The sequence below is a fragment of the Pleurodeles waltl genome, chromosome 6 (assembly GCF_031143425.1).
Source record: "Pleurodeles waltl isolate 20211129_DDA chromosome 6, aPleWal1.hap1.20221129, whole genome shotgun sequence".
Lineage (NCBI taxonomy): Eukaryota > Metazoa > Chordata > Amphibia > Caudata > Salamandridae > Pleurodeles > Pleurodeles waltl.
The window spans coordinates 984,660,620-984,676,369 of NC_090445.1; the positions used below are offsets into that span (position 1 = coordinate 984,660,620).

The 15,750-nt window shown below is 42.8% G+C and overlaps 1 protein-coding gene across 1 annotated transcript in view; it reads left to right on the forward strand.

Moving 5' to 3' along the window:
• The window catches only part of KIF20B (kinesin family member 20B), a 434,415-nt gene that overhangs the window by 63,699 nt on the left and 354,966 nt on the right, over positions 1-15,750 (forward strand). The window contains exon 7 of the mRNA XM_069239865.1: positions 15,233-15,284. Within this exon, the coding sequence (XP_069095966.1) occupies positions 15,233-15,284 (52 nt within the window). The remainder of the gene's footprint in view (positions 1-15,232; positions 15,285-15,750) is intronic.

Below are 15,750 nucleotides of genomic sequence, written 5' to 3' on the forward strand. Positions count from 1 at the left end.
CAGCAGCAACAAAGGTCTCCATGCACAAAAGGAGCAATTAAGGGCTTCACTCAGCTACTGAGGAGGACAGGGGTGGGGATGAAGAATCTGCATCAATCCACGATCACATTGAGGCAGAGATGAGACAGTTATAGCACACTGAACAAGGAAGGGAGCCAGACCTCTGGAGCCAATGCAGGAGGGGGCTCCTTTTTTAAAGCATTTAGAAGTCTTGGTAGGAAAGGCCCTGGCAGTGATGTCAGCAACAGGCAGAGCGGAGGCCCCCAGAGGAGATGTGACCAGTGACTCCTTAGTGACTCTGTTTTGAATTCGCAGCATGCGATGCAGGAGGGTTGGGGTAGGGGCAGAGAGGTGATAGGCCAGAGGTGCCTCACTTCTAGAACCTCTGCCCCCACTTAAAAGGTCTTGCACAAGGAGGAAGGCTCTCTTAATTGTGCTTTTCTGCTGGACACTGGGACTGGAGGTGGTAGCCATGTACAGCGGGAAGGAGGAACCCCCCCCGAATCCATCTGGACTAAGGACTCTGTCTGCAGTTTGCCCCAGGACCAGTGGGGGATCTCCCCATGGCTGGAGGAAAGGTTCCCTTAACCCCCCCCCTCCCCCCCACCCCCTCCCGCACCCCAAGCTCCTCATGGTCTAGTTGGGAGAAGAAGTGGATTTCTGTGCCAAGGAGAAGTGCAGCACCGAAGGTGGAAGAGAAGAGAGCCTTTCGAACCCAGCTCCCTGCAAGGTTCGCTACCTTAGTGGCCAGGGGGACTGAGGAAAATGCTCCAGGTGGCTAGGGCTCACCACCACCAGCAAAATGAGCCCAATATCGAATGATCGAGTTACAGGGGGAATCATATATTTGAATTGACCCTGAACCCCAAAGCTAGTGAGGTCCAGAGCACGTGAAGCACTGCTACAAAGTATGTGAAAACACCTCGGGTGAGACAGGGGAAGGCCGCACAGAAAAATGGTCTTTGTTAACCTTGGGAGAGGGCATGCATGGGGCCAAGACATGCAGTGTCCTGCAGGCAAGGAGAAACTGCCGCCTCCCTCAATCGCACCCAGGGGTGCTGGCTTTGCAGGAACTTCACTAAAGGTGACCCTAGGTTAAGAGGGTCAGGGAGGAGAGGAGCATCTTAGGCTTACCTACATTCCCAAGAACTCCACAGGCTAGATTTCGAAGCTCTACAGCTGGGAATTTATGTCTACATATTCTATGGCCTAAAGATGGTTAAGAAAGACACACACACATGTTGGAAAATGTTTTATTTAAAGATTGTCGTCATTGTAGGAGGCTAGCTCAGTTTATGGTGTACACCTATGGTGTGGCACCCTATGCGGATTCCAGGCAACCCTTATTGATAGTGAATAGGTGTCTCAATAGCAAAAGCTCTCTAGGGGTAGCTAAGGCAAGCTGCTAAAGGTTTATCGATGAGGAATGTAAAGCACTTGCAAAATAACAGTAGTCAGACAATAACTCACTCACAAGAAAGAACCACACAAGTGTTGCAAAAATAAAGGATACTTTATTACAGCACTACTACTAGACTAGCATTGGTATATCTCCCCAATTGTGTCACCGTATCTTCAATCATATTAAGTAACCTTAAAGGGGAAGCAGTCACACTAGCAGTGCGACTGCGTCTCCGGGACGTTCCCGCTCAGGATCAAGAACATGAGCTACAAATGATTAGCGCAGAGACCTATTCAAGTATTGGTCGAGAGTCTGGGGGCCAGACCGATTAAACCACAATTTCAAGGCAGATCTAATAAAGATACTACCAAGCAAGTGCCGGAAGGTTCCAGAAAACGTTGAGATAAAAACAACAAACACCTCAAAAAGAAAAGGGAGAATCTCCGCAGCTGGAGACCCCACAAAACAGGTATAACCTTAGCAATGGGGATAATATAATAATGCCTGACAGATATTAGTATACTGATACACCCCAGTCTCGTTCCTTGCAGGACTCACCAGAAAAACACAGTGAGAGAGGTGGGCGGTCAGAGCAGCGAACTGAGTAGGACTCGCAATGGTCGTCTGAAGTTTGTCAAAAAAGAAGAGAAACTTCCCCAACAAAAAAAACAATTTAAAAAGAGAAAGGTGGGTGCAGTTACAATACGACATGCCACTCAAGAAGAGGGCTTTACTGAAGAACAGGGGTGGGCACTGGCACTGCTCGACAGTGCAGCATAGGTCACAATCGTTCGCCAGGATCTTCAAGAGCATCTGGAGGTGAAAGCAACTGATGACTTCTTACAAGTTGAAGCTGCGGGCATGAGTGTCTCCACACCTAGTAGGGTGTACAAAGTAACTATTCAGTTCGAAGGAGACACTGAACGTAGGATAGACGCCATCTTTTGGGACCGCGTCGTTTCTATTTATGATATTTTGCTGGCTGAAAAAGATTGGCTGCCAAAATGCATCCGCGATCTCCCTTACAGAGAGGATGTTATTGAAAATCCTTCTTGCCCCTTGTTCCCAGAAAGCTCGTTGAAATACACGCCATTGATTGGAGCGTGGCGCAGACACCTGAGTTATATCGCAATCAAGTAGGATGGGACAAAGATTCCCTCTACCACGTAATACCAATAAAATCCCAACCTCAACACCAATACCCAATGAAATATATTGCAAAAGCACCTGTGAGGGGAAATCCTCAACCAATTGGAGTACCAGGGTGTCATTAAACCCTCAGACTCATCCATGAATAATCCATCATTTCCAGTCGCTAAGCCCAACCACTCGTATAGAATAGTCTTAGACTGCAGACATTTACACAGTCGCCAAAAACATTTGGCATACAAAATGCACACAGCACTTATGAACAATATAGTGCGCAAAAAATTCAAGATGGTCCTGGATATATCCAAAGGGGTTTTCTGCCAAAACATAGCACTTGCAAGTAGGGACTTAACAAGTTTTAGTGCCCTTGGCTCTCAGAATAAATTCTGCGACTCCCACAGGGGTACAAGAACAGCCCAGGACTGTTCTCAGCTTGTGTAACATCTATTCCGCACAACATTGACCCTGAGGCGTTGTCATACATGGATGACATTTCTCACAGACGACCTCATGCAACATTTGAGATGGGTAGCCCGCATTGTTGTAGGATTTGCCAAAATCAGCTACAAATTAAACTTCAAAAAAATGAAAATAGCCTTCCTTAGTATCCTGTTTCTGGGATACGAACTATCAGATGAAGGCAGGAGCCAGGCGCCCCAATTTATAGACAAATGCGCACAACTACAACCTCCAAACACAAAAAAGCTCCAGTCAGTGTTGGGGTTTTAAAATTTTGGCAGAACATACATTCCAGATCACGCACAATGCATTAAACCATTGTATGACGTAATAGGCCCTGAATTTACCAGCAAATTTTGGACAGCCGAACACACATGCATTCTACAAGCTTTGCAAAAAGACATGCTCGAAGCAAAATACTTCCATACAAGGGACAATAAAAAACATTTGGTTATCAGAGTAATTGCTAGTGCCATTGGTTTCACTTATGTGGCATTCAATGAGGGTGAGACCGTCCCAGTTGCAAACAAATTACACTTTTACTCCACATCTGAACAGCGCTTTGCTTCCACTGAGAAAATCCTCACTGCTGTTCAGATGACGCTCCTTATAGAAAGACCTCTTTCCCAGGGGAAGCGCATTATTGCTGTGTCCTCATTTCAGCCCTAGAGGCTTTTATCAAAGCGAGCGTTCCAAACACTAAAACACTACATCCATGATGGATCCAATGGGCAACTTCTGACGGCCACTGATGTTGATTATGTTTTTGACTCCAAGTTACAGACCCAAGAATTCTTACAATATGAACTTGAGTATCCAGTTCCTGCAAATACATTGCTTATGAAACAATATCATAAAATCTTGTACACTGATGGTTCAGCTCAACCAGCAATGGAAACAAAACATCAATATCCCACTGCTTGCGCAGTTGTGAGTGGTTACATTAAGGATGGCAAGTTCCATCCACAAAGTACTAACTCGCAGACTCTAGGAGATTGCATTGCACAACTTGAAGAGCTTAAGGCTCTGGTGATGGCACTGGAACATACGGATCCGAAGCAGGTGACGTTGATTGTCTGTGATTTGTACCATTGTGTCCAGTCCTTCAATGAACATCTGCATTACTGGCGCCAAAATGGGTTCAGAGATTCAAAAGATAACGCCATTAAACAGACTTCTCTTGGGGGGAAGTAGCGGAAACACTACCTAATGTCCATGCTGTGCATACACTAGGACATCAGCGTGTTGGAATGCACATTGAAGGCAATACTCTGGCTGATGAAGCAGCCAAATCAGCAGTAGCCCTGGCTTCCGTTTCTGCAGTAACTCGTTCTAAGCTGAAAGTGGATGATGAAACCCTGGCATCCATGCAAGAGCAGAAGGCATACCTTTACCTAAAGCGTATCCTGCTAAAGATTCCTACCAGATGGCAGGCATGTTTGATGCACAAGTAACAATACCAGGTGTGGGAGTTTGAGTGATTCCCAATAAAGACCTAAGACCTGGATTAATAAAAGCGCATGAGGAAGTTGTTTTTGCTCATGTTGGTGTGGCGGCTACAATTTCAATATTACAATCACTCTATTGGTGACCAGGCCTCTACAAACAGACCAAGCAGTATGTCCTTTGTTGTGCCAGCGAATAAAAGGGCCCACTGTGAAATGCCCATCGCAGACACCCCTCCTAATTTCCAACAAATTTTTACAATGTGGGTACTTGGACCATTGTGGTCCCCTGACACCAGATAGTGCGTACAAATACATCCTAGTTGCTGTTGACTCATGCTGCAGATTTCTATGGGTTGGCCACAACGCTCCGCTGACGCTCGAACTGGTAATAAAGACTTTATTGGACATATGCTATTGCGGCTTTCCACTCTGACCGGGGCCCTTCTTTTGTCTGAAGGGCATACAGGGATGCCATGGCTTTGTTAGGGATCCAACTGCAATAATCCTCTCCATTTCATCCTGAGGCAAATAGTGTTCTGGAGCGACGAAACCGAGATTTAAAGCAATCCTTAACAGCTAGAGTATTAGGCATGGGTCGTAGTTAGCTTACACACCTATATGGAGTCCAGAGAGCACTTCACAATCTACACAGAAGGTCCCAGGGGAGGGGAGGGGGTGTACATCATGCGAATGCCTCTGGAACTCAAATGTATGTTCCAGATCTTGATGGTCCTGGCGTGGAGGCAGCAGATACACCCTTCGACCCTATAATGAAATATGGAAGCTTTCCCAATAAGAAGCAGCTGCCCTGTTAAGGCAAATAGATCAGGAAAATCTACAGAAAGCATTAGCTGTCCGACCGAATATATTCCTTTAATATTTTATGCTCTGCAGTAGACATAGTAGAGAGTGATGTATCATTTGTGCAACATGGACAAAGTCAGCTGAGATCCATTATCCAGTTGGGTTGGACGTTGCAAACATTGACAGCAGGTCGCGTTCCCTAGCAACACTTGAGTGCAAGGGAGATTTTTTTTCAATATTTAATTTAACACAACAACAAATAATAATGGCTAAGAAAGAAGCAACATATGTTGTGTTAAATACTGAAAAGTTGCCATTTACTGTTGCTGAAATACCGTCTGCCGAATAGCTAATACATGGGGTTATAAATCTGCCCATTTCAACACTTCGGTTTACATCCAGTTTGAAACATATTCCATTGGGCAGATATGAAAGGTTGGGAGATAGTTGCATACATGAGGTGTGGGAGCTGCCTTTCTCGTACAAATGTTTCAATGGCATGAAAGCGGTCTTTCTTAGCGGTAGTGAATGCGAGAGTTCTGTGAGCCATTCGATGGTTTGTAACAGCTGTCCTTGCACGCGGCATGTAAATTTGGCTGGATAACAATCTGAAGGGAGTCCCAGTCCCCTTGATTAGAGCTACGTTCCGGGTACTCTCAAATGGGTGCTATGTGCTCCTTAACAGTGAGGGCTCTTGTGGAATGCGAGCCAAAATAGTTTGTCGTTTCAGTCTCCCAGATTATGTGTTGTGGGAATGTCCTTTTTCCCCCTTTGCATCTAAAAGGAGTAGCGGACGTTTGGTCTCTGATTGCTACTTTTGACGTGAATGTTGACAAGTTAAGCAGACTAAAGGCTTTATTGTTTTAAAAACATGTGGCACTTACATCTGCACGCGATACCTATGCATTTCAGGTTGCAAAGTCATCAGCGGAGATTCAATCCCTTCTAAGTACAAACTTTCCAAGACACTCTTGTGAACTCATAGGACGGATATTTAATGCGTCCAGTACAACTGGAATTACCCACTTTTTTAAGGCTGTTGGTTCTGGTTTTGTTCACACCTTCTCTTCTATATTCGGTTTAATACCATCAGCCATACATTCAGTATTTTTGGAGGATATCTGATTACTTTGGCTACAATAGGTGGCATTATGCTGTTATTATTATTATTATTTTTTGCGCAATGGCTGTCCCGTCACAGCAAGGAGTACTGAAAGCGCTACCGCCAGCACAACTGTGTCGTGAACGCATGATGCAGTATTTCGGAGCACCACTCCTGGAACAACTGGATTCTTACAGGTCTTTGTCATTCCGCCCAGTTTTTGATTGTGTGAAGCCCTTGTTTCGATGCCTCTGGTGCCTCTTTGAATGTGCACTGAAGGTCTGTCTTTCTACGCAGCGCTTACTTTCATTGGACGCTGACCTGTTGATGTTCTCGGTGAGGGATAATTCTCACAAATGCGCGCTGAGGGAGCATTTGCTGCGGGAAGCCGTTTATGCGTTGCCTTTTGTGGATTCTGCGACACTTAACTCTGTGATGGGGATGACACGAAATGCTTCTCCCTCAGTTGGAGCTCAGGCTTTGTAACTCGAGTGCTCTGTGGCATTCCTTGGATATGATCTGGATCTCTTACCACCTGCCGAATTAGAACGTCTCCTGGCTTCAGTTGTCCTGGATGTAATTGCCAGTTTCCAATGTGGCACTGACTATTGAATTAGTTTTTTTTTTCCCCTAGATTTCTTTTACCTTTTAGAACCACCTTTGACTGGCTGTTTTAGCCATGTTTTAAACACATTGTTCTAGCTGCAGCTGTGCACTTTAATTCAGTTAAGTTTTATTCAGCATTGCTTTATTCTTCTGGCAATAGCCATATTTGATGTGCTGTTTTTTTTCCTTATTCATTGTACTTTTGCCTAGGAAAAGCAGTTCTTAGTAGAACATTTAATTCACTTTGTGCTTTCTCCAAGGCTACAGTCAGATAGGATTACAGACAAACGTGGTATGCTGTGTCTCCAACATTCACAGAAACACACACACACACACACACACACACACACACACTCATACGTGGGGACCATTTCTTAGAATGTTAGATGTTTTATTAAAAAAACACCCCTTTGTCCCATACACGTTATAGGGAGATTCCAGCCAGATGACCATGACTGTAGGCTGATTGCTTTGCTGAAGCTACTTGCTTAGATGACTGGACCCCTGATCCACATGGATGGTGTCTCTAGACTACAGGCTTCATCCTCCAGGTATGAGGAATGATGCACCCCAAGGGGGAAACCTGAAGTGCAGATTAGGCTTATTACGCAGTGCTCAAACATAGTGTAGGTAGGAGAAATATATACCACTCCTAGTGACCGTATGGTAGGACTGTTCTTGTGTTTTACTCTGTTGGTCATCTGCTTGTTTTTATTGTGTTTTAACTTCCTAGTTATTGTAATATATGCCTTTTTTATCTAAGATGCTGTTACTTCAATAAATCCTTATTGAACTATACTCTGCCTCTGTTGTCTTTGCCTTTGAGACTTCTGGTAACTGGGAGAAAGGGATTAGATCTGATTGACCACGCTTCCCCTGAGGAGTCTTTCTTGTCATGTGCCTGGTGGCCAAATCCTGAGATGAGGTGCTGCTAGTTAGCTGGAGAACCCGGATTAGGCCGACGCGTCATGTCTTGTGGAATCATACTTGGTATCCACAATCCGTGTGATCCTGTCTCCCAAATCCAGTAGCCTCATTAGCATAATGAGAATTTATGCGACAACCATAACATGTGATTTAAGTCTCGAAATGGTACAACATTGACCTAATGTAAACAGACACTTTAGGGGTCAAATGTAATGTTGCCAAAGGTCTTTCCACCAAGCATAGACTGGATAATTATTTAGTGAGTGTTATTAATGCATGTCAGCAAATGAGGTGATTACTATCCAACACCACTTCCCTTAGGTAGGGCTTGGACTGTTCTGCTGTGCCCTTCTGAGAGTCGAGCACTACAGTGGGGAGTTTGGTTTCCAGTTGAGGGTGAATGTGGACCGACCCGTTGCTTGTACAGAGCACACAACTAATGGTCCTTTTCCTGAGTGTCAATGCAGTTCAGGTGTTAGAGAACTCTGAGTGTGTCACGAATGTACTTAAGACACCAAGCAAGCAAGTCCGTGTGTTCAAGATAGTAAGGGAGAATTAGCAATGGTGGAAATGGAAGTTCAGGACTCCATACACATAGGCGGGCCATCCACACATGGCCTGGAGCCCCACACTGCGGACAAATGGCAGGGGGGCTCAAATAAAGCAGAAGACAATCACTGTCATGGTCTCCTGCCGAACGGCACTGTATGGCACTGCTTTGCCGTCAGATGATTTAACGCATCTATTTATCGTATCTACTTTCACTTGTGGTCGACCAACAAGTACCCAACAACATTTTTTCACACTAAAGTAAATAATATATTCTTAGAATTTACTTCAATATCTGATTACACAGAACCGCCCTCATTGGCAGTGATGGTTGAGGATACCATCTCCTCTAAATTGAATCAATCCTCCCCTGTACTGACAGTCCTCACCCTCCTTACTGAAGAGAAGGTAGCAATCCTCCTTCAAACCACTAAATCAGATTCCTGCCCTCCTTGGTGGCTTCATCTTGTGTGAAAGACTAGCTCACCCTTATCTTAATTTGCTCTTAAATAGGATTCTTATCTCTAGCTGCTATCCAACCACGTGGAAAAAGACATCTATTCTGCCACTTTTAAGGAAACCCACACTTAACTCCCTTGTGGTGAAAAATGATAGGCCAATCTCCGCCTTCCTCTACCAGCCAAGAGCCTCAGAAAAGGCCATGAACCAAGAGATCATTAACTTTCTTGAAGCCACTAACCTCGATCCTGCACATCATGGGTTTTGACCCAGCCTTTACACAGAATCCCCCCCTAATGGGGGCCACTGAGGAGATCAGAGCCATCGTAGATGGAGGTGGCAATGAGGCCTTTATCCTGCTTGATCTTTCAGCCGTGTTCGACGTGGTTGACCACTCTTTTTGTCAACCCTCTTGAAAGTATTTGCATTAAGGGTACTGCTTTAAAATTTATCTATTCTTTTCTGTCCAAAAGAGAGCAAGGGGTTGCTTTAGAAGGCTTTACCTCTGCCCCTTTTACTTTTCCTTGCAACATCCCTCAAGCTTCCTCTTGAAGTCCAACCCTTTTTAATGTTTACATGAACCCTTTGATCAAACTTACTTGATCGTGCGATTTCTCAGTATTCTCTTATTTCGATGACATCCAATTAGTGGTGTCTGTTTCTTCTGAACCAGAAAAAGTGGCCAAACAATTCAGTATCTGCATTGGTAGCATTGCTGACTGGATGCAGAAATGCTTAGAGCTAAATTCTGAAAAAGCTGAGGTCCTTCTGGTTCACAATGACATCTCCTATTGTAACACAACTTGGTGACCCTCCATATTGGGCCCCTCCCACTGCCAGTCCAGAAAGCAAGAAATTTGGAGGTCATTTTTTATTCCAAGTTAGCAGTCATGGACCACACAAAACAGGTTAACATCATCTTGTTTTCTCACTGTGAGAATATTGAAAATAAATCTTCCTCCCACCTCCCAACTGAGGTAAGAAAGTCATTAAAGCGTTGGTAAACTCAAAGTTAGATTACTGCAATGCCTTATATGCAGGCTCTTAAAATCGCCTACTAAATAAATTGCAGACGCTTCAAAACGCTGAAGCCTGAGTGCCGATGAACCTTCTAAAATTCTGTTCATCCTCCTAAACTATCAAGGTATTGCAATGGATACCAATTGGGGCACAAATAAAGTTCAAAGCCTTGTGCTGGGCTCATAAGGCATTGCTCTAGGTTGGCTCTCTTTTCCTTGGAGATATTATAAAATAGTACTCACCTACTCATACAGCACGGTCCAACACTGCAAGACAGGTAATCATTCACAGAATCAAAAAAAGCACATTGGGGAGGAAGAAGTTTCCCTTACTTTATATCTAAATACTGGAACTCGATGCATGACCATCTTAGAGCCCAGCTTAATCTCCTAAATTTAGGAAACAAACTAAAAACCTGGCTTTTCTGCTCCTCTGTCTAAATTATTTTCTCTGCCTTTGCTTTGAAATAGCATGTCTGACACTAGCTTCAAGATGCAGATTCATATTTGTGTGCTTTACAAAATTATTAACATAATGTATACTGGCTGGAGCGATGGTGGTCCTAGTCAAGCCCAGCTATTCTTTTTATAATGTACCGCTTAACATTGCTTCAAGCATTTCAACTACTCAGGTGCAACCCCGAGTGAGTATTGTCCTAATTTTATCACATTTGGGCTTCTAACTGATTACCTGTGCAGTGTTCAAGACTGACAACCTTCTAATCCAGGGCATCTGGTGATTTAGCTGTATCTACACTAACTGTGCTGATGAGACTCGTGTACCCAGTTGAGGGTCGAAATGTCATTGAATCCCAAACATACAAACTTTACTTATTCTCTTGGAACTGTTCAAAGTGTTTAAAGTTATTTATTGTGAAGAAACACACAAGAATTAGTAATATTGGCACTCACCATTAGTTTGTTGTGGTTGTATTGTACTGGGGACACATTGCATGCTCCAGATTGTGATTATTTTTGGACATTGTCACTTACTCAGTGGATAATGTGCAAATAAAAGATCTTTTTTCAAACAAATGTGTTGACAGTATGTTGCATTAATTGTATTGCCATTGATTGAATAAAATGAATTCACTTTTTATTTGAATGTACTTATGAATGAATCTATTGAGAACCATTGTTCTCTTTGATAATCGTCCATTGCCCAGAATCTCATGGGATTAAGTGCTGCTTTTGGTGTACTCATATAATACACTACTACCAAGTCTTCTCTGTCCCAGTCAGAGCTAGTTCTCAGCATTCATAACACTAGTACATTATTCAGAATTGGTAGTGTGTAGAGCAACCTGTGAGACATCTTGACACTGACAACTGAGGACTGACTGACATCTCATAAATCTTTGTAGGATATTATATACTTCCGGATGAAAAACTGAGAAGGCACTCTTACAATTGCTTTTATATAGTATTTACTAGCCCTAACAAGGTGTTAAAAGTGGTTTATGCCGGACAGCCTGCTGCTCTGGAACCCAACGTTAATGGTTAGTCCAGTACTATTGGTATTGTGGGTTACTGGGATTTGTTGTGTGTGCTTAGGCTCTTGCATATGAGCCTATGAAAGTCCCACTCCATTTATTTCAGCAAATGAATTAATGCAGCCATCAACCTCCCAATGTGAAAGTTAAAGTGAAGTAGTTTGGGAAAGAAAATTTCAACTGCTGCAGTTGTTTACTTTCCTTAAGTTAAACTAAGAAATTATGTTTGGCGTTTTAAAATCGTTTCTGGAATCTGCAAAATTTTAATTTTCACAAGACACCAACGTGTCTTGCACACTCCCTTGAGATTTTCTACTGTGTAAAGAGGCGGCAAGGTTTATTTGTTTTTATTGTGGCCTGTGCCTTGAAAATCGTGGGGATCTGGCTTCACATCTTTTTTTGTGTTTATTTACCAAAACACATAATCCTGAAAAGCTGGAAGGCCTAGTCCTGGCCAGGCATTCTCTAAATGACTCAACACTCTTTCTGACTACAGGACTCTTGTCCAGTACCTTTATTCAGGGATCTGTTTTTTTTTTGTTTTTTTTTCTTGACAAACTTTGTCATAACTTCCCTTTTTCCATGAATTGGAGAGCCCTCCACTAAGCTTCCACACCCAGAGGTAAACAAAAAGAATATGAAGATGGCGACCACGAGTGGGAGGTTCCGGGGAGGGCGTATGATGTTTTTGTAGGGAGGATAGGACACCAAAAGTTGGAACGACCTGCAATGACGGGGGAGGGAGGTGGGGGGTTAGGGGGTGAAAGAGCAAGAGGGGACTGCCATTGCTATATTGAAGAATTCAGGACCCAACCACTAGATGGCGGAATAATGCACAGCATGTGAATCCAGAAAATTCTTAAAGCTGCAAACCTACTCCTACAGTTAAGAAACCGCTTGCACTGCAGATGCGGCTAGGGCAGAATGGCTATAAGGCTATTAGAGCATTCCAACCACTTGAGGGTAGAATGTTCTAGAGTAAAAAGTGAAAAACAACTATTGGAATGTTGGCGCAAAGGGCTTACAGCAGCCATCATTGGACCTGAGCCACTCGTCTGTCTTCACTGGAGCTCCCAACAATCTAATACAGTGGTTCCCAACCTTTTGACTTCTCTGGACCCCCACTTAATGATTACTGGAACCCAGGGACCCCCACTGAATCAGTATTGGAGTCTGGGGACCCCCCACTAAGTCATTACTGAAAGCTAGGGACCTAACCTGTTAATATTGTTTAATTTTCTAAGCAGTCACGGACCCCCTGAGGAGGCTTTGCGGACCCCCAGGGGTCCATCGACCACAGGTTGGGAACCACTGCCTTAATGTTCTTATAACCTCAGTGAAGCAAGCCTTAGAGTGCTCTCTGACCTGAATTTGCACCTTGGGATCTTCAGAACACAATTTCACTAACCAGGGGTGTTTGTTACGGAGTAGCACCTTACCGTTTCCTAAGAACTCCCATTGAATATTGTCCTTCTGTTCTAGATCACAGTGGGGTGGCAGGATCTCTCTTAATTGTAGCCTATCTCCACGGCACAAAGCACATGCTTCTCTCCTGAGGATGTCTGCTGCTGTCTCTCCATGCTGTCTCATTCAGCTAGTGCACTCTGATATCTATGTAGTGAGCGTGTTCTTAGTTACTGCATAAGATTGCTTCCCTTTCTGTGTCGCTTAGAGCTCTGTCTTGGAATTTGGCACTTTCGATGTTAGTATTTTTGTGGCTCTTTCTCTCTCAGATGTCTTCTGGTATGTGTGTTCCTATTCGTTTCTAGATCCTCATATTCTTTGTCTTACCATCAGTCCCCATTCCCCCTTTAAACTATACCCCACCATCTGTTTCTTGCCTCTGTGCTTTACCATTCTGAGCATGGATATTGTGCAGTGTCCTGAAAGGTAGTTTGGTGTTAATTGTTAACATCTGATGTGGCGAGAATGTCTTAAGTCTGAAATACCGCAAACCTTACATCCTCTACAGAGTTGTAAATAGTTCCATTAAACTGAACAATTATAATACCTGCTATTTTGAAAAACGTAAATGCTGCATTTAAACAAGGTATTATTAATGGCTGGAAGTATGTGAAGCATCTTGTTAAAAGAACATATGATATCAATATCATCAAAGCCTATAGGACAGGCGTTTTATTTTAATCAAACTGTCTGTCTTCACCGATGGCTACTTTTGTGTGGTTGAGTGAGAAGTTGAATGTTAGAATGAGTATGGTTAGGTGGATGGATGGATGGATGAGTCATTAGGCACATGGATGGATGGCTTGATGGGTGAGTAGCACCAACGGCAGGAGAGAGCATCCTCTTCTCATCAGTGAGACGAACCAACTTATTTACAGGCCACTCTTCCACCAATGAAGGCATTCTTTCACTAATTCTTACTTTTCCCTACTTACCAACCCACACAACCAAAAATCCTAAATTGCCAGTTATAAAAAAAAAAGTTGGTTAATTTTAAATAAATCCCAGATATGTTGATATTGCCAATCTGTTTTTTATTTGCAATGATAGCAGGGCATGTTTCTAAAGTCAGTGCTGACTCAGATGGAGGAATAGACATAGCTATTTTTCAGAGTAACAGCAGAGACAGCAGGGGTGGGTAACAAAGGGAAAAGGCAGGGGAAAAGTAAACAATCCACCATAGAATTCATTTCATATTTGTTTGTATGTGCATCTATTTATAACTATTCTTGTAGCTAACATAGCTGCATTACATGAATTTGCTTTTTTTCTAGAGACGGTGATTTGAGCAAGATGAAATAACTTTTTTAAATGTAGAGATCAGGGTTGAAAGCCGTTGTTCTGAAACCACAGTTGTTATACGTCATACCCTATGGCATTGCTTTAGTTTCTGCAATGGTGTTTATAGTCATTTCAGAGTTGGCCAAAAAATGAATGCAATTTATTTGCCCATCTGCCCTGACAATTTTAAATTTACAGTGAGAATCTTAGAATCACCTTGGATTCAGAAAGGTTTGGCTAACTACCTTGCACATGAAGCTCATTTGAAAGTTATCTTTGCCTGATTTTATTCCGGAGCTTGAAATAACAAACAGGTCTCGTATATTTTGCTAATCATACAATGTCTTAAAGTACTAATGACATTTTATCCCCCCTTTCCCAATCCTGCAATACTCATTATGTCCAATTTTTGAGAAATACGAGGTTTGCATTTCCCTTTCAGGATTTAAACTACTGATTTGCTTATGTATAGTTTTCTCTACGAAGTACATTGCTTCATTCAGTTGTCCTTGGATCCAAACCTTAGGCAGGTGGATCAAATGCAATGTATAATGGATGCTGAACCCAATGAGTAATCTTGCACATTGCATATAAATAAAAGCTGTTCTGTCCTGCTTAAACTGGGTTAGCCTGTAGATCTAGCCAGATGTCTACTAACAGGCTAATGCCACTACCTTTTCTGGTATTGGTTTTATAACCCCCTTTATTGAATAGCCATAGAGAAGGTTAATTAATACTCATAAGGCACATGACAGAGGGACATTTGATTTTAATAACTTGGACCTTGATTAGACTATTAAACTCCTGACAGCTAATAAATGCCTGTAAATGGAACCAATGGATGTGTTTCCTTTTGAAATGGGGAAAAGAGAAGGAATGAAGAATGAATGATCATGCACCCTGCCACCATTAATCATCAGGCAATCACTCTAAGTCATAAATTATAGTCACTCTAAGTCATAAATTATAGTCCTGCTCCGACCGATCTACAGTAACCCGAGTTTACCACTTGCTTAGCAACTGCATTGTTCTGATGATTCTAAAATGTAACTGCCTCTCTGTATTCATAGGTGGAGTCTCAGAGTGGTGGCCCCTGCTTGGAATCAATGGACAGCATTGAAGGTGAGATAAAGAAATATTTAACCCTGTGTAAGAAATGTATATATTATGTGAAATTATAATTGTTTTTTAACTGATGTTTAACGCCTACTTCATAGCCATGACTATGAATAAATATTTTTGGTACTGTTTTAGGCTGAGAGATATTTGAAGACCTAAGATACCAAAAGGTACCACTGGGAATTATTTTGTGGGAAATACTCTGATGTGCTTTTCTGAAGTGGGCTCACTTTTGAGATATGTGCACGGGCACAATTTATTATTGAAGGCTCTGTGTCCAATGGACTGGACAGATATCTGGAAGAAACGTACGTTAACGTGCGCTGATAACTTCACTACTGGGGCCGGAAGAAACTGATGTCGAAATGCATTACATCACCTACCTGCATGGAGGGAATTGATGAGGAAAACAATCCTCCAGATCCATTCTGGTCCCCAGGGGTTATCACAAAGTGAGGAATTTGCAGTT